This window comes from Trichosurus vulpecula, chromosome 7 (genome assembly GCF_011100635.1).
Source record: "Trichosurus vulpecula isolate mTriVul1 chromosome 7, mTriVul1.pri, whole genome shotgun sequence".
In the NCBI taxonomy this organism is placed as follows: Eukaryota; Metazoa; Chordata; class Mammalia; order Diprotodontia; family Phalangeridae; genus Trichosurus; species Trichosurus vulpecula.
This window is the reverse complement of record NC_050579.1, coordinates 81,058,949-81,080,054: the sequence shown is the minus strand read 5'-3', so window position 1 is coordinate 81,080,054 and position 21,106 is coordinate 81,058,949. Positions and strand designations below refer to the sequence as shown.

The window sequence follows — 21,106 nt, the reverse complement described above, 5'->3', positions numbered from 1 at the left end:
GGAAGGGAAGGGAATGTGACTAGGGAAGTGTTGAGACTTAAAGGAAGGAAGTGGGGGTGGGGCCATTGAGTGATAATTGGCAGTAAGGAATTTAGATTTAAATTAAATTTAAAGCATATTTCGGGTTGACATGCAAACAGTTTAACAAAGGAAAGCTGGAATTCCTAACTAGCCTAGAGTGTAGGGAAAATTGTGCAATGACTTGCAGCAAGTGTGTCATGGTCGTATTTCTGCTCCAGGCAAGGGACTATGGCCTGTTTTAAGTGTAGAAGTGGCTTTCCACACTCCAGGTTGTTAGAGACAATGAAGTGTTTCTAAAGGAAACGAAACTGAGGGTTCAGTAACGGAAAATGAGATTTGAGGTTTTTCAGTTGTGTCAGCTTTGGGTTTTTGGTTTTTTTTTTTTTTTGGCAACAATACTAGAGTGGTTGGTCATTTCCTTCTCCAGTTCATTTTACAGATGAGGATACGAGGCCTAAGTGACTTGCCCAGGGTCACACTACTAGTAAGTGTCTGGGGCTGGATTTGAACTTGTGAATAGGACTCTTCTTGATTCCAAGCCAGTAATCTATTCTAGTACTCTATCCACTGCACCACCTAGCTGAGACAGGTAAACCTGACCTTTGTCTAATCAGTGGGACTCTGTACTAAAAACTGCAGGGATCAGGAAAGATTTCCTGTAGGAGTTGGTATCCTGGGTTTAACCATGAAAGAAGCTAGGAATTTGGGGAAAGGGTGGGGTAGAAGTGAGGAGGGAGTGTATTCCAGGTATTGAAGACCACCTATGCAAAGGCATGAAGGTAGGAAATGAAAGATAGAATGTTATGAACGGGGAACAGCCAGTAGGCCAGGATGCCTGGAATGTGAAGTATGAAGATGGAAGTCATGTGAAACCAGACTAGCATGGTCGATAGAAGCCAGACTGTGGAGGTCACAGAGATTAGGTTGAGGATTTTGTATCTTACCCTAGAGGCAATAAGGAACCACAAGAGATTTCTGATAAGGGATTTTCGTGATCAGGTCTGTGTTTGAGGACTATCGATTTGGCAATTGGGTGAAGAAGGGATAGACTGGAAACAGGCAGTCCAAATAAAAGGAAATTACAATTATGCCGATGAGAGGTGCTGAGGGATTATACTAAAGCAGTGGCTTTGTGAGTGGAAAGGAAGATGGATTGGAAAAATGTGGAGGTACAACTTATAAGACTTGGAAATTGATTAGATTGGGGGAGGGTTAAGAAAAGAGTTGAAAATGACCCCACAGTTAAACATCAGGTATGTTAGAAGGACAGTGGGACCTTGACAGACTATGAGAAGTATGGAAGAGGAGAGATAGGTTTTGGGGAAAAAATAAGTTTTGAACATGTTGAGTTTGAGATACCTGCAAGACCTCCAGATAAAGCTCTCCAACGGACATATACAGGGCTGTAAGGAAAGGTTATGGTTGTTAGGGAAGTTAAGGTTGGTTATATAAATTTGGGAGTCATCTACGTAGAGGTGACAATGGAAGGAGCTAACAGGATCATGGAGAGATGTCATAGAGAAAGAAGAGAGCCAAGGATAGAGGAAGTATCCATGCTTAGTAGGTAACAGAAGGATGATAACCTAGAAAAAAGAATACCAGACAGAAGGGTCTGACAGGTAAGAGGTAATCCAAAAGTAAGGGAGGAAAGTATATAGAGAAGGTGGTTGACAGTGTCTAGAACTGCAGGAGAGGCCAGGTAGAATAAGAACTGAGAAAAGGCCATTGGACTTAGCAGTTAGGAGATCACTGATAACCTTGGAGAGAACAGTGTGGGAATCAGAAGCCAGATCCTACAGGGACGTGGTTGAAGTGAGAAGTGAGTGGGAAGTGAGGAAATGAAGGCACATGGCATAGATAGCCATTCCTAGAAGTTGGAAGAAAAATGTAATAGAGGAAGTTTGGGTGAAGTTTTTGCCAGAAAAAAATTAAGGTTGTCATCAGGAGATGTCCAAATGGGACTTTAGGGGAGACTGAGTGATAATAACTCACATTCATATCACCCCTGTGAAAGGTAATACAAGTATTTTCCCCATTTTGCTGATGCTATTTTAATAGTCTGGTTAGACAGAAAAATCCTTCTTGCAGCCTCTTAATCTTTTGTTTGCATGTTATGAATATTGTACTTAGGCTTTGTGAGCCTATACCTGAGGCCCCTGAAGGCCCTGTGATTATAATGGCATCCCTTTACCTACCATTCTGACACTCATCAGCTGAAACAATCTTTGCAGGAAACCTAAACCAGGGATCATTATTTATGAAGTGATTATCTCTCTGTTGCTTCTTTTAAATAGCTTTCTTTTATGTAGCTTTCCTTTGTTCATTTGTTGTTGTCGAGTTGCTTTTCAGTAGTCTGACTCTTGGTGACCCCATTTGGGTTGTTTTTTTTTTTTTTTTTTAGCAAAAGTACTGGAGTGGTTTGCTCTTTCCTTCTCTAGCTCATTTTACAGATGAGGAAACTGAGGCAAACAGGGTTAAGTGACTAGCCCAAGGTCACATAGCTAGTAAGTGTCTGAGGCTTCATTTGAACTCATAAAGATGGGTATTCCTGACTCCAGGCCTGGCACTCTATCCACTGAACCACCCAGCTGCCCTTCATTCAATTAACAAGCATTTATTAAACACCTGCTTTAGGTCAAGCACTATTTTAAGATTTACAAAGCATTTTATTCTATTATCTCACTTTATCCTCACAACAACCCTAATGAGACAGGTACTAATGAATGATACTAGCCTCATTTCATGGGTGAGAAAAGCGAGCATCAAAGTGATTTGCTCAAGGTCACATGGCTAATAAATGTCAGGGACATTTATTTAAACTTAGGTCTTATTGATTTCAAGCCCAGCAAGGGTCTGGACCAGTTAAATGCTTATTAAACATTTAACACTTAATTAATTAAAAATTAGGAAGAGATACATTTATTGAAACAGAGCAAGAGAATACTAAAAAACTGGGATACACGCACAGCCTTCACACAACTCCTTGTAATAGGAACTGACCTATTAGACACCATTTATTTGGAATTCTAGAATAAATTTGAAGATAAACTTCAATGATGTGTGGTTTCCACCATATGGCCACAAATTCAGGTATGGTGAAAGAGAATGAATGGAATGAGAAACTTTGGGGTTTTATTATCTATGGGGAGGAGACTGTTCTGAGATGCAGAATTCTTCAAGGCCATCCAGCTGGACAGTAGCGAAAGAGGTCCATTTTCATGCTTTTGGTAATAAAGAGAGTTAGTGGCCTAAACATTCTTCACTTCTCTGGAGCTGTCCAGCTGCACTGTCTCTCCCATCCTCAAAAATACAATATAGAATATAGAGTGATTTTAATTTTAATGTAATTCAAAGAAATTTCTTTTACCAGAATTTTGTGAGAACCCTCATAATAAATGAAGACACTTTAAAATGTTGCAAGGCCAGCATGGGAAATCACTGTTCTAATTGATTTTAAAATGAGAGGGAGGTAGCTGGATTGGACATTTCTCTACATGTTGTCAATGTTAGTAGGGGACAGGAGGTGCGTTTTTTATTTTGTTTTGTTTTTAAGATTAATTATAGGTCGGGGTGGTCACTGATGACGTTAAGATTTTGGGAGAGATTTGTGCTGTACTATTGTCATAAAATGGGATTATAAATTATCTGAAATTCGAGGTTAGTTTGATAGCTCATGAGGTGAAGAAAGCCCCCTGTTGTCTGATGCTAGGTTCTGCACCCTGCTCAGTGCTTTGAATTTGTAGGCTATAATGTTACTTTTTTTGTCCTTTTCACCATTAAATTGTTCCATATGAAAATGACCTTAAAGAGACAGCAGACCTTATAATAGAGTCTTTAATAACAGGTTGTTGTTGCATTGGCATGATGGCTATGTGAATTATAAAGGGAAGTAGATTGATATGTGTCTGATTGATATGTCGTTCCTTTCAAGCCTGAAACCCAGTAACCTTAACAGAGTGGTGAGCAGTTGGGTGGTCAGGCTTCTGGGGCAGGGGAGTGGGTTTCTGGGTTTATCTCTCTTTTGGGGATCTGTGCGTAGGAGATTAGGAGACTAGGAATGGGGTGGAGACTGGGAGTTGTTGCCAGGAGGCTGGGGGAATAAGAGGCAGACCCTACAACTTCTGGAAATGTCAGTGTTTATTAAACATTTAACACATTTGGGGAGTCTTAGGGGAAATATACAGAATGTAGAAAAACTCTAGGCATTCATTTCCCTGTGGCCGGGAGTGCATCCTATCTCTCTGTTCTTTACTCTTTCCATTTTGGCTTCTGGGTTTAGTTTTTTAAAAGTCATTCCCCAAGGCCCTGGCTTGGCTCACGCACCCTCCCTGCCCCCACCTTGCTTCCCCACTTCCCCACGTGCCTTCTCCATACAGAAGTCCAGCCCCAGATCCTTGCTCCAAGGGGAAGAGGGAGGGGTACCTACCCTGGGAACAGAGGACCTGGCTTGGGCCAGCCCACTGATTGGCCTGGCTATCCCTGTGTGGACTGAGGATAGAGTGGGGAGGGTATAACACTGAACATCAGAAGCCTCATGACGTCATTTGTTCTCAGTCATGGTGGAGGGGGGAAGACAGGGCACTACGGGAGAGCAGAAGGGATAGGCTGGATACAGATAAAAAATAGCAAATAGATTATTTTTTAAAAAACCCTAAATCAACCCCCTAGGAAAGCTTGATCTAGGGTGTTAGCTGGGGATAGGGGATGGGGGACTAAAGAACGGAGCTGGGTGATGTGTCTCGGAAAAGAGGGTAGAGGGAGAGGGGCTGGCTGAGTGGGAATGGGGACCCCTCTCTTCTCAGCACCAAACACACAGCCATTATTAGGGTTGTAGGTAGTGGGGAGGAGCAGGCACTGCTGGACTCCCTGAGAGCCAGAGTTGGAGGGGGAGAGTGAGGTACCTGGGGACTACAGCTTGGAATGAAACTTACACCTTGGAGTGGGGTGGGGGGAGAAGAGGAGAGAGAGAGACTAGGCAGAGATGGGGGGCACTGGGCAGGGGTGGGGGGAACCTAGGCACCCATATTCTGGCAGGGCCTGAGGGGGTGGTCACTTGTCCGAGTCCAGGCCCATCATGGTCTTGAGGGCATTCTTGAGGCTGGTTCTACTGGGGGACTTGACCGCAGGCCGGAGCTCAGCGCCCAGCTCATCCCCTCGGAGCTCCATCTCAATGACCACTACTTGGGGGCCTTTGGAGGGCTCTGCCCCAGGCCCCCGGCCCCCTGCCCGGCCGGCTAACCGCTATTTCTTATCTTTGCGAGACTCCCCAAGCCCCTTAGACTTCTTTTCACTAGCTGCTTTGGTGCTCCGGCTGTGGTCCAGCATGGCATACAGAACAGGTGTCTGCAATAGGGTATATATTGAACAGAAATCAGTTCTCCCCACCCTCACACCTGCCCCATTCCTTTCTTACACCTCTCCCATCTTCTTTCTCTCCCTACGGTCCCTTGCCCATCATCCGCTCCCTGATACCCGCTTCTTCCCTGGACCCTTGGAGCTTCCACTGACCTGCCGGGCTCGTTTAGACGCATCCTTGGCAGCTTTGTGCAGCTTTCCTTTCTCCATGGCACTGCAATGAAGAGGGGAGGGCTAGCACTGTGACTGCTGTAGGGGAGGCCCCCACTTGAGACTGGAGCCCCAGAGCTGCTGAGTTTTCCTTTCTCAGCTTCCTTTAACAAACCCCTCCCCACCCCCCACCTCCCACCCCACACACAGCTCTACCCCACTGTGCTGGCCCTCCCTGACTGGCCTCAGGCCTTCTCACTTCCCCTTACCTAAGCCTTCTCTGCAGAGCAGCTTGCCTCCTCAGCCAACAGTATCGAATCAAATAGAAGAGTAGCACCAGCAGCAGCACCAGTCCCAGGACACCCCCGATCACAGCACCGAGCACCACCCCGTACCTGGTGGGCACTAAGCACCAAGGGAAGGAGGAAGAAAGGTTGGGAGGGGGAGAAATCTTCTGCCTGCTGCCCCTGACTTACTGAGAGGTCCCTGCCATAGGTAATAAGAAAGATGCTGCACTTCCCTCCACGATTGGGGGGGGGGGTCATATTAAACCTTATTTCTGCAGTATAAAAAGACCAGGAGCCTTCCCTTTGTAGCTTGTAATACAGACCAGCAGAGCACACAGTGTTTCCATTGAGCCTTTGCAGCTAGGCTCTCCTTGGCCTTTTCCTTTCAGAATCTCTGGGGTTCTTCTTCTCTGAGGTCTATGTGAGGTACTACTCATCTCCTAGCCCCGTTCCCTCTTGTCCTCTGCACCATCATCCTAATTGATTGCCCAGTTTCCAGTCTTTTCTCTCTCTAATACGTCCTCTGCAGAGCTGCTAAAAATAAACCTTTCTAATGCACCTATTACCTTCTTGTTCAAAAACTTTTGGTGGCTCCCCATTGCCTCCAGTACAAAGTAAAAACACCTCAGCCTGGCAGTTAAATCTGAACCTACCCACCTTTCCAGCTTTCTTTCATATCAATCCCCTCAGAAAACTATGTTCTAGTCAACCTGTCCCTTTAGGTGTTCCTGGATGTAACGCTCTTATCTTCTGCCTTCATGAATTGGCACAAAGCATCTGCCATGCCTAGACACTTCCTCGTGGATGCTGCCAGCCTGCTGATTCCTCACACTTCCTCTTACCTCCTTGGCTTCCTTCAGGGGTCAATTCAAGGGCCAACTCCTCTCCGAAGGCCTTCTTTGATTCCTTCCTTCTTCGTTAGTATCCCTCTCCCTTAATCTACTTGTCTTATACTTATTTGTATATTTGTTGTATGCCCCTAGCAGAGCCTAAGCTCCTTGAGGTTAGGATTGTGTTTTTGTTTTTTGTCTTTATATTCCCACTGTCTAACATAATGCCTTGTACATAGTAATAGTTTAATGAAAGTTCATTGATTGAGCCCCATCCTTCTCTCTCTTCTTCCCTTCTCTCCTCATCCTCATCCCCCATACCTTTGTCAAAGACGTAAAGCATGACCTGAGAAGTCTTGCCAACAATGTCAGGTGGGTTTTTTACATCACAGGTGAAGGTGCCATTGTCGCTGTAGTCTAGATTGTGGATAACAATAGAGCCATCCTTCCATCGAGGGTCCCCAACCCATTGGATTCTCTCCTTGAAGGCACCTACTTCATCGATGTAGGGCTGGCCTTTGGCATAGTGGAAAATCTATGGTATGGAATACAGACAGAAGTGAATCTAGGGTTCTGGTGCCTGGGAGGGCAAGTGGGGATGGGAGGAGCACTGCCAAGATTGTTTTTCTCATCAATGACCTAGTCTGGCATAGGGACGGTGCTGGGGCAGAGTGGGATGGAAGGAGAGTGGGAATAGGGAATGATGCCAAGAGTGTGGGCACTTAGTCACAATGACATCCGGGATGGACTACCATATGCCACCCAGTGTTCCTATAACATCTCTCTCCCACTAAAATTAGGGTTAGAACCCCTAATTACTTCACATCAACCCAAATTCTGTTTCTTCCTGTCCTTAGATCCCTGTCCTTGGAGCTTTATAAGCCTCCCACTCTTCCATTTTTTATTTGCCCTCACCGAGATGGCGTCCCGGGCTCCCTCAGGCTGGTAGCGCCAGGTGAAGGAGAGGTCATCTGAGATCCACTCGCTGGACCAGAAGGAACAGTGCAGTGTCACCTTGGAGCCTACTTCGCCATGGACCTCCCTGTCCGTGTAAACCACAATAGCCTGGGCCGGGGACAACACTGAAAACACATGACCCGCCCAGGTCAGAGCTGGCAGAGATCTACCCCAAGTCCATGGTCAAGACAAGGAGCAATTAACATGAGGCATGGGAAATCAGTGACCCAGGGGGACACATGAAGGTGGAAAGAGTCAGGCCTGAGGAAATAGGAATGGCAGAAATATAAACTATCTGTTCCTAAAGTCCTAACTCTCTGAGATCTCAACTGGATAGATCTGCATAAGCTATGTATCTGTCTGTGCTTTTCTTCATATACTGCAGGTCAAAAGAAATCAACACAAGTGAACCATCTTAATCCTTTTCAACAGGTGAAGGGTGGATTATGGCCGCTTTCCCATCTGTCTAGAGTCATCTGTGCCTTTTTCCTTACTCCATTTTTATTGAGTCTAACTAAATGGGAGAGAAAAGCTAAAGAAATGACCACAGAATGGTACTTATGCTCAATGAAGGTCAGAGCCATGTTGCCTGGACATGGATTTTGTAGAAAGCAAACTTTACTCATCTACCTTAGCACTTGAACCCAACTGAGGGAAGAGAAAGTACAGCAACTCCTCTGCCTTTTCCAGGAGGACAATATTTCTGGCCTTGGATCTTCTAGGGGGAGGGAGGTGTCCAGGGTAGGAAACACTGAGCCAAGCTCCCCTTCTGTCCAGGGAATTGGCTTTTGACATGTTGGCTAGCTAGAGTCCAGGGTTGGAATCAACTTGGTCTCCCTTTTGCCTGCCTCGGCGGAGCCTTGGCATCCTGTCTCTCACTTAGCCCACCACCCAGCTGAGCAGGGACTTCTAGCCCGAGGGATGCTTAATCAGGACAAAGATGCAGACAGCCACTGTGCCCCATAAAACTCTCCTGAGATAGCCAGCACCTTCTTTTCCATATACCTTTGTGGATATTGAAGCAAAAAACCAAATCTAGGTGTTCTGACTTGAAGTCTCTTTTAGATACGCCACCTCCTCCCTTAAAGCCCACTCTGGCCTTGTGCCTCCACCCAGGGCTGGCACAAGGGAAGTGCTGACAGGAACACTGTGTGTGGGCAGCACCCCAGGGGGTGATGGTGGCTGAAGGCCCCTTTGTTCCCTGTGCTGAATGATGGCGTGGGGTGGAGGTGGGGTGAGGGATTAATCAAGCAGACAATGCTCTATTGTCTGGCCGCAATGAGGGGCCTGGCATGGTTTGTGGGACCCTCCCTCCATGTCCCCAATACCTAAGTCCTCCACCGCAGCATATAAGAACATTGAATCTGCCTCTGGCAGAACCTCCCACAGTGGGGAAGTTCTTTCTCAGGTCCAAATTCTACCTCACTTTCATCGTTGTAGACCCTTGCCCCTTTGCTCACTCAACAAGAAGGTTGTTGTGAACAAAGCACTTGATATATCTTGGAGCTCCAAATAAACACGTTATTATGGTCATTATCATCTCCTCACCATTCCTATCTCTGCTACTCCCCACCATCAGCTTTTCCTTAAGGTGTTCCACCATGTTCCAGGATGTGAGGCTCAGTGCAACCTATCCAGGACAGCTAGAGTTCAAGGCTTTAGGTTCCTAAGAGACTGATGTTTTGACTTGCCTCCCTCCATCTTATCAATTTCTCCCCATTCTCCACCCCCTTCTCCAGGCTCTGGGCCACCAAGAATCCTGCAGATAGTCCTTCCCTTCCTTACCCAACCGCTGCATGACATGCCAAGTTGGGGAGAAGAAGGGAAGGATGTCACAATGCACAGAAAGGAAGACCCCTCTATAAGAACAGTCTAGCACCTGTATCCCTCCCAACACACGCAGGCAAAGACAGGAGTTACTCCTCAGAAGAACCTTGACAATTAATTAGTTCTGAGATCCCTCCGCCAGATCACACCTGACCTTTCTCATGTGGTCAACTATCAGGATACTTGTCAGAGCTTGCTGAGAGGTGGGGGTGGGGTGGGATTCAGTGCTGAGTGGGGACTGGGATGCAGGTATCCTAATCTTGCTCCTTCCCGAACTCTCCCTGACATCTGTCTTGGCAGACTCAGCCATAGCTCTGAGAGCAGCCTCTTTTTCCCCATCTGGGTTTCAGCACAGCACAGTGAGCTCTCTACAAACATTCATATACACCTACAAACATTCATATACACCTACTCCCCTCCCCGCCCCCTCCTCCCTCTGCCTTACACCACGTTCTTGTTCTTCTCTTGGAGAAGCAACGAGGAAATAAAGTTTTGAGGACATAAGGTGGGAAGGCGAGGAGATAGTGGTATAAGGCACAAGGGTGTGTTTGAGTGTGCCTTTGAATGTGCATATGTACAGAGAGGAATGGGGGGGGGCATCTCCACTTACCCAGAAAGGAGAAGAGCAGCACAGTCAGGACGGGAATGGGGATGGCTGGGGAATCCCCAGGAGCCATGGCTGGGCCTGGGGTTGGGGTTGGGGCCAGGACGCCTGAGGGCCTGGGAAAGTCCTGGGAAGAACAAGAAGAAACTGAGCAGGGTCTCCTGGAACCCGCTTAAAATCCCCTGGGGATGTAGCCTGGGTGGGGGGGCTGGCCTGAGTCAGTGGCCAATTGCAGTATGGCATGTACAACTGGGGGGTGGCAGGGAGGGAAAAGAGGAGGGGGGCAGAGCTTAGGGTGGAGAAGGAGCATTGTGTGCCCTGGGTTGGGAGGGAGGGTGCATACTTCCCTACACAGACTGCTTTGTGTGAAATGGCCTCCCTTCTCCCCTATCTGGAATGTTAAGGGGGTGGTGGTGGTGGTGAAGTAGAGGTAGCAGCAGGGACAGGGATAGACACACACAGCTCTCAGATGAGGAGGGACAATAAAGCCCAAGTCCTAGGTCCCTGGGAAGCCCTTTTGAGGGGCTCCTCCCTACTGTCCTCACCTTCCATCTATAAGCTGGGGGATACGTGCATATGTGTATAGGAGTGAGGACATTTTTACCTAAAGATCTTTTGAGAAGTTGCCCTTGTCCCAACTTCTTGGGGACTTTTGTACCCATACAGACCTCTGGCGATGGCTAGGTTCTTTACGGATTACTTTACTCATCCTTTTTGCTTCCAAGACAGCTCTTCTGAGCAGAGGGATCTCTTGTCTGGGGACATCTCCTGGGGAGAAGCTCTTCCTCTTTCTAGTCCCCATGGCATGTGCCCCTTCCCAGTCAGGTGGCTCTTCCTTATAGCAAACATCAGTTTTATATACTATTATCACCGTCTCTTTTCTTCATTCCATCTCTTTTCTTTGTTTGAATTCTTGTCGGCCACAACCTTGGGGGTTTTAACTCTTTAAATCTCCCTTTATCCTTACCCCTTCTCCAGTTAGGCAGGGCCTCTATAGTGTCAGACAAGGTACCATCCTATTTCCTTCCCACCCTTCCCACTTCTCCTCTGCCTTATGCCATCCTTGTTCTCTTTCTTGGGGGAGGGTGTAGATGCAGTGACAGATGGGCATGCTAAGGTATAAGGTGGGAAGATTCGGAGACAACTCAGCCTTCCCAGACAGAGGGTAGCAACTCTATTTACCCAGAGAGAAGAGAAACACAGTCAGGACAGAGTTGGGGTTGCCTATGGAAATTCCAGGAGCCACGGCTAGGGCAAGGGTTGAGGCCAGAAACACTTGAAGGCTTGGAAGAGTTTCGGGGAGACAAGACACAGAATGAAGGCTCCTAGGACCCCCTGGCCTCCAATCTTAGTGACTATGCTTACCCATCCTAATTCAGTTTGCTGCCGCAGATGGAATTCCCCTCTCCTTCCTTTGGGTAGTCTTTTCAGTCAGCTAGTTTGTGACTGCTTCAATTCTCCCTACAACCTCTGGTTTGTGGCTGTGACCTAGTCCATGATGTATGTAAAGATACATTTGTTATTTAAGATTCTTCAACTATAAGTCCCATCCTTTTTAATATAAAAAAAATAATATAGCTAGCTCTTAGAGGACATCTAGCTTATGTAGCTCTATGTATGTGTGTATACATATACATATACACACATACATACACATATATACATATACATACATACATATATATATATATATATATATGTCTTTCCCCACACTCACATATCTCTGTAGCCCAGGTATGAGACATTTTTTTGTTCAGTCATTTCAATCATGTTCGATTCCCTATGACCCCATTTTAGGGTTTTCTTGGCAAAGCTACTGGAGTGATTTGCCAGATGTGACATGGATCCCAACTATCTCCAGGCTTGCTCTCTCCCCCTTGAGTAGGGCTGGTTGGATCACCCCACTTCTACCCACCCTGGGGAATCTGCATTGAGGCTATTACTCCAGCTTTCAGGTTCCTATGGGTAACCCTTTTGTGAGCTATTCCCACTAACACTGCAGCTCATGAGCCTCCATTGGGGTATTTCCCATTCAACAAATTAGCCTCTAAGATTTAATTGATTCTTTAAAAAATTATTTTTAGGATAGGTCTCCCTACTTTATTCAGGCTGAAAGATGTGCAGTAGCCACTGATGAGTTTGATCCCATGGCTGATCAGCATAGAAGTTTTGGCCTGCTCTGTTTCCAGCCTGGGCTGTTTCATTCTTCTGTAGGCAGCCTGGTGCCCCCTTCCCCACATTTCCAGGGGCTTACCATATTGGTGCCAGACTTAGTGAGGACATCTGATTGACTTTAGCCCTAGTGAACTCAGAACTCCAACCTCAGCCTCCCACAGTAGCTGAGATTATAGGTATGTATTACTATACCTGGCTACTCACTAATCTTAACTGAAATATTTACTGAAAATGCAAAGCGGACATATAGTATTTATATAACATTCCACCCACAAGTGTCAATCACACTATCCTACCTATACCAGTATCCATGGGGAGATTTAACATACATCCAAGTTTTTGGGTAGTATTACCTACAAATAGCCAACACAACTCACAACTCTGGAACTATGGACTCAGTATCCTCTTTCTATCAAAGCAATGAGATAATATTTGTAAAGCACTTAGCACAGTGTCTGGCACATAGTAGGCACTTAAGGAATACTTATTCCTTTACCTCCCCTTGTTCCCCCTGTCTCAGGAACTGTCAATCAAAGTTCTTTGATGACCATAGGTTCTATGTTGAACAGATGCTTCTGCTACTACGTATCCCTCACTGGGCACAACATCTTAGCTTAATCAATTCAATGGGCTGCCTCTCTGATGCTCTGCTTCTAAGCTTCCCTCGGTTTAGCTTCTTCACAGCAGAAAATCATATTGGAGAACAGGGTATATTATCTTACTCTTAAGGTTGCTTACTCTTGGATAATAACTATAGGATCTGTCACTTTCAGCTTTGAACTTAGCTGATACCTTTGGTCAAAGTTCTTTTATGCTCTTTTAGGAAAAAGAAAAGACCATTATCCTAAAGTTGGTAAAAAAGAAGTTTCTTCTTCTTCTTCTTCTTCTTCTTCTTCTTCTTCTTCTGCTTCTTCTTCTGCTTCTTCTTCTGCTTCTTCTTCTTCTGCTTCTTCTTCTGCTTCTTCTTCTGCTTCTTCTTCTTCTGCTTCTTCTTCTTCTTCTTCTGCTTCTTCTTCTTCTGCTTCTTCTTCTTCTTCTGCTTCTGCTTCTGCTTCTTCTTCTGCTTCTTCTTCTTCTTCTGCTTCTTCTGCTTCTTCTCCTGCTTCTTCTGCTTCTTCTCCTGCTTCTTCTGCTTCTTCTTCTGCTTCTTCTTCTTCTTCACAGGCTGTTGTCTCTATTCTTCATTATTCTTCTCAGCAGCTGGTGGTAGTACAGAGTACTCTAGCCTCTTATTGGTCAACCAATCTGCGTGACAACCAAGTGAGAGTGAGAAAAATCTCTTTCATGCTGTTCTGAAATCTGTTCCTTCACCTTTCACCTCTTCTCTCTTCCTAAACCTGGTTTTTTTTTGTTTTGTTTAGCAGCTGGTTCTTCTCTAGGAAAGATCCCACTTCGTAACCAAATTCTCATCTTCTGTCAAAAATCAAGCAAATTACATTTGCCTCATAATCATAGAACAGTTCTGGTGCCCATATTTCCCTAGTTCTTAACCTAAAACTTCTCTATTTCTTCATATGACATCATTAAAGGAGATTGTGTTCTCTACTTGCTTCAATGTACTACAGCTTGTCATATGCAAATGAACAACTATTGTCTTAGAACTTTGTGTCAGACTTGATTTAGTAACTGCCTTTATTAGAACCCTGAGATGGACCTATGCCCCAGACAAATATCAAGGGTTACCAATAACATATGTATACATATATGCATATATATGTGTGCATATAAATATGTGTGTGTGTATGTAGATAGACATACTAATGAGATGTCCTGACCTCAAAGCTAGGAAGAGCTGAGTTCAAGTCCCATCTCTGAAATACTGGGGCAAGTCCTCTAACCTCTCAGTGCTCCAAGTAACTCTCTAAAAAAAGGTATTGACTTGCACAGGTAGGCAAGATGGCTGAAAGTGAAGATGAGGGCAGGACATATGGTCCCTGGGAGTATAGAGATGGATGTCTTGGCTCTTTCTGGGCATGTTCTCTGGAGATCCACTGTGAAATTTATTTTTTGAACCCAAATGTAAAACTTTACATTTGTCTCTATTGAATTCATCTTACTATAGTTGGCCCAATGATCTAGCTTGATGAAATCTTTTTTGAATCCTCATAATTTTCCAGCATGTCAGCTATCCCTCTTAGCTTTGTGTCATATGTAAATGATTGCAGATGGGAGCTAATTAGAGGTAGGTAGGACACTTGCTCCATCATGATGTTCTTGCATAGGACATACTATAGAAGCGATATGTAATGATGATGATGATGATGAAAATTTATTAAGCACTATGTGCAAAGCTCTGTGCTAAGCATGGGAGATATATGAAAACAAAAGCTTTGTGTGTGAAACATATAATATCAACATTTAAATGGCACTTTGAAGTTTGCAAAATGATGTATATGTATATATACATATATACACATATAAAGATTATATCTATATAGACACACATATGTGTGTGTGTCATATAATCTCATTTGGCCCTCACAACTCTGTGAAATAGGTATTATTATTATCCCTATTTTAAGAATGGGGTTAGGGATTTCATTGGCATAGAGAACTCTCTGGTAAGAAAACCTCTATCAATGCAAATTGGCACCTTCTCTGAAACTTATAATCTTAGAGGATAGCCTAGAGCACTGAGAGGTTAAATGACTTGCCCAGGGTCATCTAGCCAATATATGTCAGAGGTAGGACTCAATTCCAGGTGGGTACAAGGCTAACTCTATTTTCACCACACCAAAATGCCTCAAATCCTCATTTTCAGATGAGGAAACTGAGTCTAAGAAAGGTTAAGTGGCTTGCCCAGAGTCAAATGGCATTTAATTGTAGTGGCAGTTTGAGGTCGTCCTGATTCCAAGCTTAATACTCTTTTTACAATTGCTGGGTTTTAGACTTTAGGTTAAGTTGTAAACATGGGGTTCAGTCCCTATGTCCACATATAGACCCAAGCTTGTTACTCTTCAGCTGATCCTAACATTCCCACTTCAGATAATTCCCCAACAACAATATAACAGTTAAATTTACATAGTGTTTTAAGGTTTGCAAAACACTTCACTCACATTATCTTATTTAGCATTATTGGTATTTTTATCCCCATTCTACAGATGAAGAAACTGAAGACCAGAGAAGATAGTTAAGTAGCATGACCAGGATCATAAAATTAGTGTCAGAGATGAGCTCAAGCCCGGGTCTCTCCAGTACCTTATTTATTATACCATACTTTCCCCAAATATAGGCATAGTTCAATTCTTAAAGAATATCAGTATTACCTGTTTTGATTCAATAGCTGGGTTCTAGAAAAATATTTTTGTTGTATAGGAGGCTTATTATTTAAATAATTCTATAGCGATTCTGTCTACAAAAAAGCACTCCCCAATATAATTTATACATTTTTTCATTTTTATATACTGTTCAGGTTAATAGGTTATAGTATATAAAAATCCAAATGTATATATTTTTGAAATAATCTTTTATTTTTCCCCAATTACAAGTGAAAACAATTTTTAACGTTCATTGGTTTTTTTTTTAAGTTTTGAGTTCCCAATTCTTTCCCTCCATCCTGTCCTCCCTCCCTGAGATGGGAAGCAATCTGATAGAGCTTATACATGTGCAATCATGTAAAACATTTCCATATTAGTCGTTTTGTGCAAAAAAAACTCAAACAAAAAAAAGAAAAAGCAAGAAAGTGAAAAATACTATGTTTTGGTCTGTACTCAGATGATATCAGTTTTTTCTCTGGAGATGGATAGCATTTTCCATCATGAGTCCTTTGGGATTGTCTTGGATCATTTTATTTCTGAGAATAGCTAAGTCATTCACAGTTTTTCACTGTACGATATTGCTGTTACCGTATACAATGCTCTCCTGGTTCTGTTTACTTCACTTTGTATCAGTTCATGTAAGTCTTTCCAGATTTTTTCTGAAATCATCCTACTTGTCATTTTTTATAGCACAATGACATTACATTGCAATCATATACCACAACTTGTTCAGCCACTCCCCAAATGATGGGTATTCCCTTAATGCACTGTTCTTAGCCACCACAAAAAGAGCTGCTATAAATATTTTTGTACAAATAGACTCTTTTCCTTTTTTTTTTTTGTAAACCTCTTTGTGACACAGACCTAGCAGTGATGTTGCTGGATGAAACGGTAGCCACAGCTTTATAGCCCTTTGGGCATAGTTCCAAATTGCTCTCAAGAACTGTTGGATCAATTTGCAACTCCACCAACAGTGCATTAGTGCCCCAGTTTTCCAACATTTCCTCCAACATTTATTATTTTTCTTTTTTGTCATTTTAGCCAATCTGATGGGTGATGTGGTACCTCAGAGTTGTTTTAATTTGCATTTCTCTAGTCAAGAGTAATTTAGATCACCAAATATACTTTAAAAAAAAATCAAATTTGTGGTCAAGCCAAAGGGCAAAGGAGAGATACATGGTTAACTGTAGCATATTTTATGACCTATGTGCAGGTTTTTGCTAGTAAATATTTAATAACCAGCTCTCCAGGGGAGAAATGTACATACAATATACTTTTAAATTTAATCTGCATTACAAATATTTTCTCCATCACTTTCTTAAGTCTAAACAATCAACAATATAATCACTGAAGATCTGATTTGTAGTGTCTCCCTTTCTGAGGTGTAAATGTTCACACTGAAAATTTAATGTTTGACTCTGGATATCTAGTATAGCTGGCTCCAGTATACCTCTGCTTATGTGCAAGCAGAGATTTAAGGTTTGTGATGAGCCAAATGTATATTTGGAAAAGGATGTGGTCCAGTCATATGAGAGTAAAGGATTATTAATGAACAGAGTACTGAGACTAGAAACCATGAAATGTTAAAAAAAAATACTAAAAAACCAAAAAACCTACAAAAAGACCTCCAGTACATTGGATAGCTCCTTTGTTGACGATTTGTGAAAGAATATAGATGGATTGCAGTCTCTGAGGGAGATTGAGGGAATACCCACATCGATGAGATTCATTGATATTTTGAACTATCACGTTAATATAACAGAGTTCATCATATTTTATGGAAATTACCTTGTTTGTTTTCTTAACTGTCAGCTATTGTGGCATCTTGTGAAGTTGTCAGACTGAAATTCATCAAAACTATGAGATCATCAGAAACTGGAAATCTCTCTGACACTTTGGGAAACAGATGCAATGTGGTATTGATCATCTTCTTCCCCTTGAGATTCTCTTTTCTCTAGGTTTTCAGGACATCACTCTCTCCTCATTTTTATCTTACCTATCTGACTGCTTCTTCTTGGTTTCCTTTGTTGGCTCTTCATCCAGGTCACACCTGCTAAGCAAGGATGTCCTACAGGGCTCTCTCTCGGGGCCCTCTTCTCTTTTCCATCTGTACTATTTTATCTAGTGACCTCATCAGCTCTTGTAGATTTAATTATCATCTCTGTGCTGATGATTCTCAAATCTTTTCATCCAGCTCTAACATCTCTCCTGACTCCTAGTCTCACACCTCCAACATGTCCATCTGACATCTCAAATTGTATGTCCTATAGACATCTTAAACTCAGCATGCCCAAAACTGAACTCATTGTTTTTCTCCAAACTCTCCTCCCTTCCAAACTTCCCTATTACTGTTGAGGGCACTACTGTCCTTCCTGTTCCCTAGGCTTGTATCTTAGGTATCATCCTTGACTCCTCAATATCTCTTACACCCCCTTATCCAATAGGATGCCAAGGCTTGTCCATTTCACCTTTGCGGCATCTGTCCAATACTCCCCCTTTAGTACTCTGACATGGTCATCACCCTGGTGTAAGCCATCATCACCTCACACCTACACTATTGCAATAGCCTTCTGGTGGGTCTGCCTGCCTCAAGTCTCTTCCCACTCCACTCCATTCTCCCTTCAGTAACCAAAGTGACTTTCCTAAAGAATAGGTCCAACCACATCATCCTCCTACTCAGTAAACTCCAGTGGCTTCCTATTACCTCCAGGATCAAATACAAAATTCTCTCTATAGCATTCAAAGTCCTTCATAATCTAGCCCCTCTCTGCCCTCCCTTCTCTAGTATTCCTACACCTTACACATATTCTTCAATCCAGAGACATCGGTCTTCCTGATGTTTCTCAAACAAGACACTCTATCTCTTGACGGGCATTTTCACTGGCTGCTCTGCATGCCTGGAATACCTGTCCTTCTCACCTATGCCTCAGGGTTTCCCTCATGTCCTTCAAGTCCCTGTTAAATCCCACCTTCTACAGGAAACCTTTCCCCATCCCTCTTAATTCTAGTGCCTTTCCTCCCCTATTTCTTATTATCCTGTAATAACTTGTTTATACGCAGTTGTTTGCATGTTGTCTCCTCCCTTAGATTGTGAACTTTTCTGGGGGCAGGGACTGTCTTTTGTCTTTCTTTGTATCCCCAGCATTTAGCACAGTGTCTGCACTTAGTAGGAGCTTAATAAATGCTTATTGACTAACTGGCGAAATGAAGAGAGTGTTGGCAGGAGAACCTGGACTCCCAACTGCACCACTTACTTTCTTTGTGACTCCAACAGGATCACTTACCCTAAGTGTCTTAAGTTTTCCCATCTCATTAAAATAAGTGTCTTAACTCTACCTCTGAAAGCTATTGTGAGGATCCAGTGGTCTTCACTGTATTAATAGAAATACTCTTTTCTGATCAGAAGATTTGTGGACAACTGAGTTCAGTTTTGGGAGCCACATTTTAAGGGGGACACTGACAAACTGAAGCAAATCCAGAAGTGGGCAACCTCGATGATGAGAGGGACTTGAAACCATGTGATTTAAAGAATGCTCACAAGAACAGAGGATGTTTTGCCTGGAGAATAGAAAACAAGGAGACATTATAACTGTCTTCATACATTTGAAGAACTTTCATCCAACTCTAAAAGTTTATGATTTAGTGCAGAATATGATTAGATTTATTTCGTGTACCTCCAAAGGTCAGAACTTGGACTTAAGGGTAGAAGTTACAGAGATGTGGACTTTAGTTCATTATAAGGAAGTCCTTTTTAATTGTTAGAGCTGTCTAAACATGTGTGTCAGGGAACTCACATATTATTTTAGCTGGAAAGGACTAGAGATCAGTCCAGTCCTTTCATTTTACTGAAACTGAAGTTCAGAAAGCTCAAGTGTTTTGCTCAGGGGGACAGAGCTAGCTAGCTGGCAGAGCTGGGACTCAGTCCAGGGAATATTCTTTCCATTCTGTCTTCCTTCCTTCTTTTCTCTCAACCTGAAGCTCAAAAATGTTGGACTTTGGGGGGAGGGGACATTCATTACATAATTCCCCTTCCCTCTCCTCCCCAGCTGAGGTAATGATTGAGTTAATGATTATCACCTTTTAGTTAATGATTATCACTCTTAGGTCTTTCCACCCATATACCACCACAGACACCTCCCTCATCCCCCGATATAAACCCGTTTTTATCTCACTAAAAGGTTCCTGTGCCTCTAGGCATCACTCACACAGTATGGCATCAAGGCACATAAAAAGGGCTTGGGGCAGTGTGGGGTCCCGACACAGTAAGAGATGAAAAGCCATTAACTTAAAGTCTGTGAAAGGTGGAAGTCTGGACATGGTGATCTGTTAAAAAATCATAACATAGATACTGAATCATAACTGAGATACTGAGTCATAATTTAGTGACCAGAACATGACTAGTACATGACCAGTACCCAACCTTGAGTGCCTGAGCATTTACCTGTTCAACAGTGCTGGGTTCTGATTTCAACAGTCCTGGATGTCTGGGAACCTGGTTCAAGAATAAGTATAAACTGAAACATTAGCCAAAACATTAACTAAGCAGAAAACCCCCAAATATCCACCAATCCGCAATGGATCACCCTATGACCCCTCTTCCTTTTGTCTGATTTCAGTAGTTTACAACAGAGAATTTTGGGGGTCTTTGATGGGATCTGGCAGCCACCCCGGAGTGCCCCTGTTTGTAAGTATTTGTAATGATTGATTAAACTCTTATAATCAATCTGGAGCCTCTTGGTCTCTTTCTTTGGCATCAAACTCACCCCAGGTCATGGAGGAGGTACAGGGGAATTCCAGCCAGGGGAATTCTGGACCTTACAGGCAGAATGGTGGGCATGTTGTTCAAGGAACAGCTTTGCAGTGGATGGAAAGAGAAAGATGAAGGGAGGAGAGAGGAACTATTTTGGGAAGGTGTAGTTTGGGAGGCTGGCCGGTGCTTCCTGCCCCTCTAGTTGAGACATGATTCTGTCTGCTTCCCGCTATCCCCAATCTCCCTGAATCTCATTCTAAGGTGAGCTGGGGATGGTATCTATTAATCAGGGACCTCCACCATTGACGAAATAGTTGGGTGGGAGGTCCCACCAGGAGAGAGGCTGGAAGATCCAACGCAGGGAGAAGAAAAGAGACTGAGTGAAGTGAATTTGCTTGTAGCGGTGGGGGTGGAAAATGTGTCTTAATTGCCTGTAAGTGTTTTTTCCTACTAGCGAGATGCTGTTCGGAAAGTAGGAGTTTAACTTGGTACACGAATGAGAGGGAAAGAACCGGACAAATGAATGGAGTAGTGTGGAAGAGAAGAGAGAGGAAAAGAAGACGTGAGGTGTCCGGCTGTATGTGTAAAAGGCATCGAGTCCAAGCTCCTAATTAGGTTTCAACTAGGGCTGTGTCGTTTGCGACCAGTATCACCTAACGGTAATAGCCAGCGTGTATATAGCACTCCACAAACGTCACTTTATCCTCACAACAATGCTGAGGTGATGCTATTTTACAGATCGGGAAACTGAGGCAGCCTGGTTCTGACTTGCTGGTGTCTGAGTAAGAATCAGATCTTCCTGACTTCGGTCCCCACGGGAACACCTAACGTCTCTGCGGGCCTCAGTTTCCCCATTTGTAAAAAGGGCGCGTTGGAATAGACGGCCTTTAAGC

General features: G+C 43.7%; 1 protein-coding gene across 1 annotated transcript; it reads right to left on the bottom strand.

The window, feature by feature from the left end:
* Positions 1–4,142: 4,142 nt before the first annotated feature.
* Positions 4,143–10,174, bottom strand: MPZ (myelin protein zero). The gene is made up of 6 exons (XM_036768747.1): positions 10,038–10,174; positions 7,559–7,725; positions 6,965–7,178; positions 5,796–5,931; positions 5,530–5,590; positions 4,143–5,364 (listed from the first exon to the last, which is right to left on the bottom strand). The coding sequence occupies exons 1-6, from the start codon at positions 10,102–10,104 to the stop codon at positions 5,263–5,265; spliced, it is 747 nt and encodes a 248-aa protein (XP_036624642.1). The 5' UTR covers positions 10,105–10,174; the 3' UTR covers positions 4,143–5,262.
* Between the last annotated feature and the right edge of the window lie 10,932 nt (positions 10,175–21,106).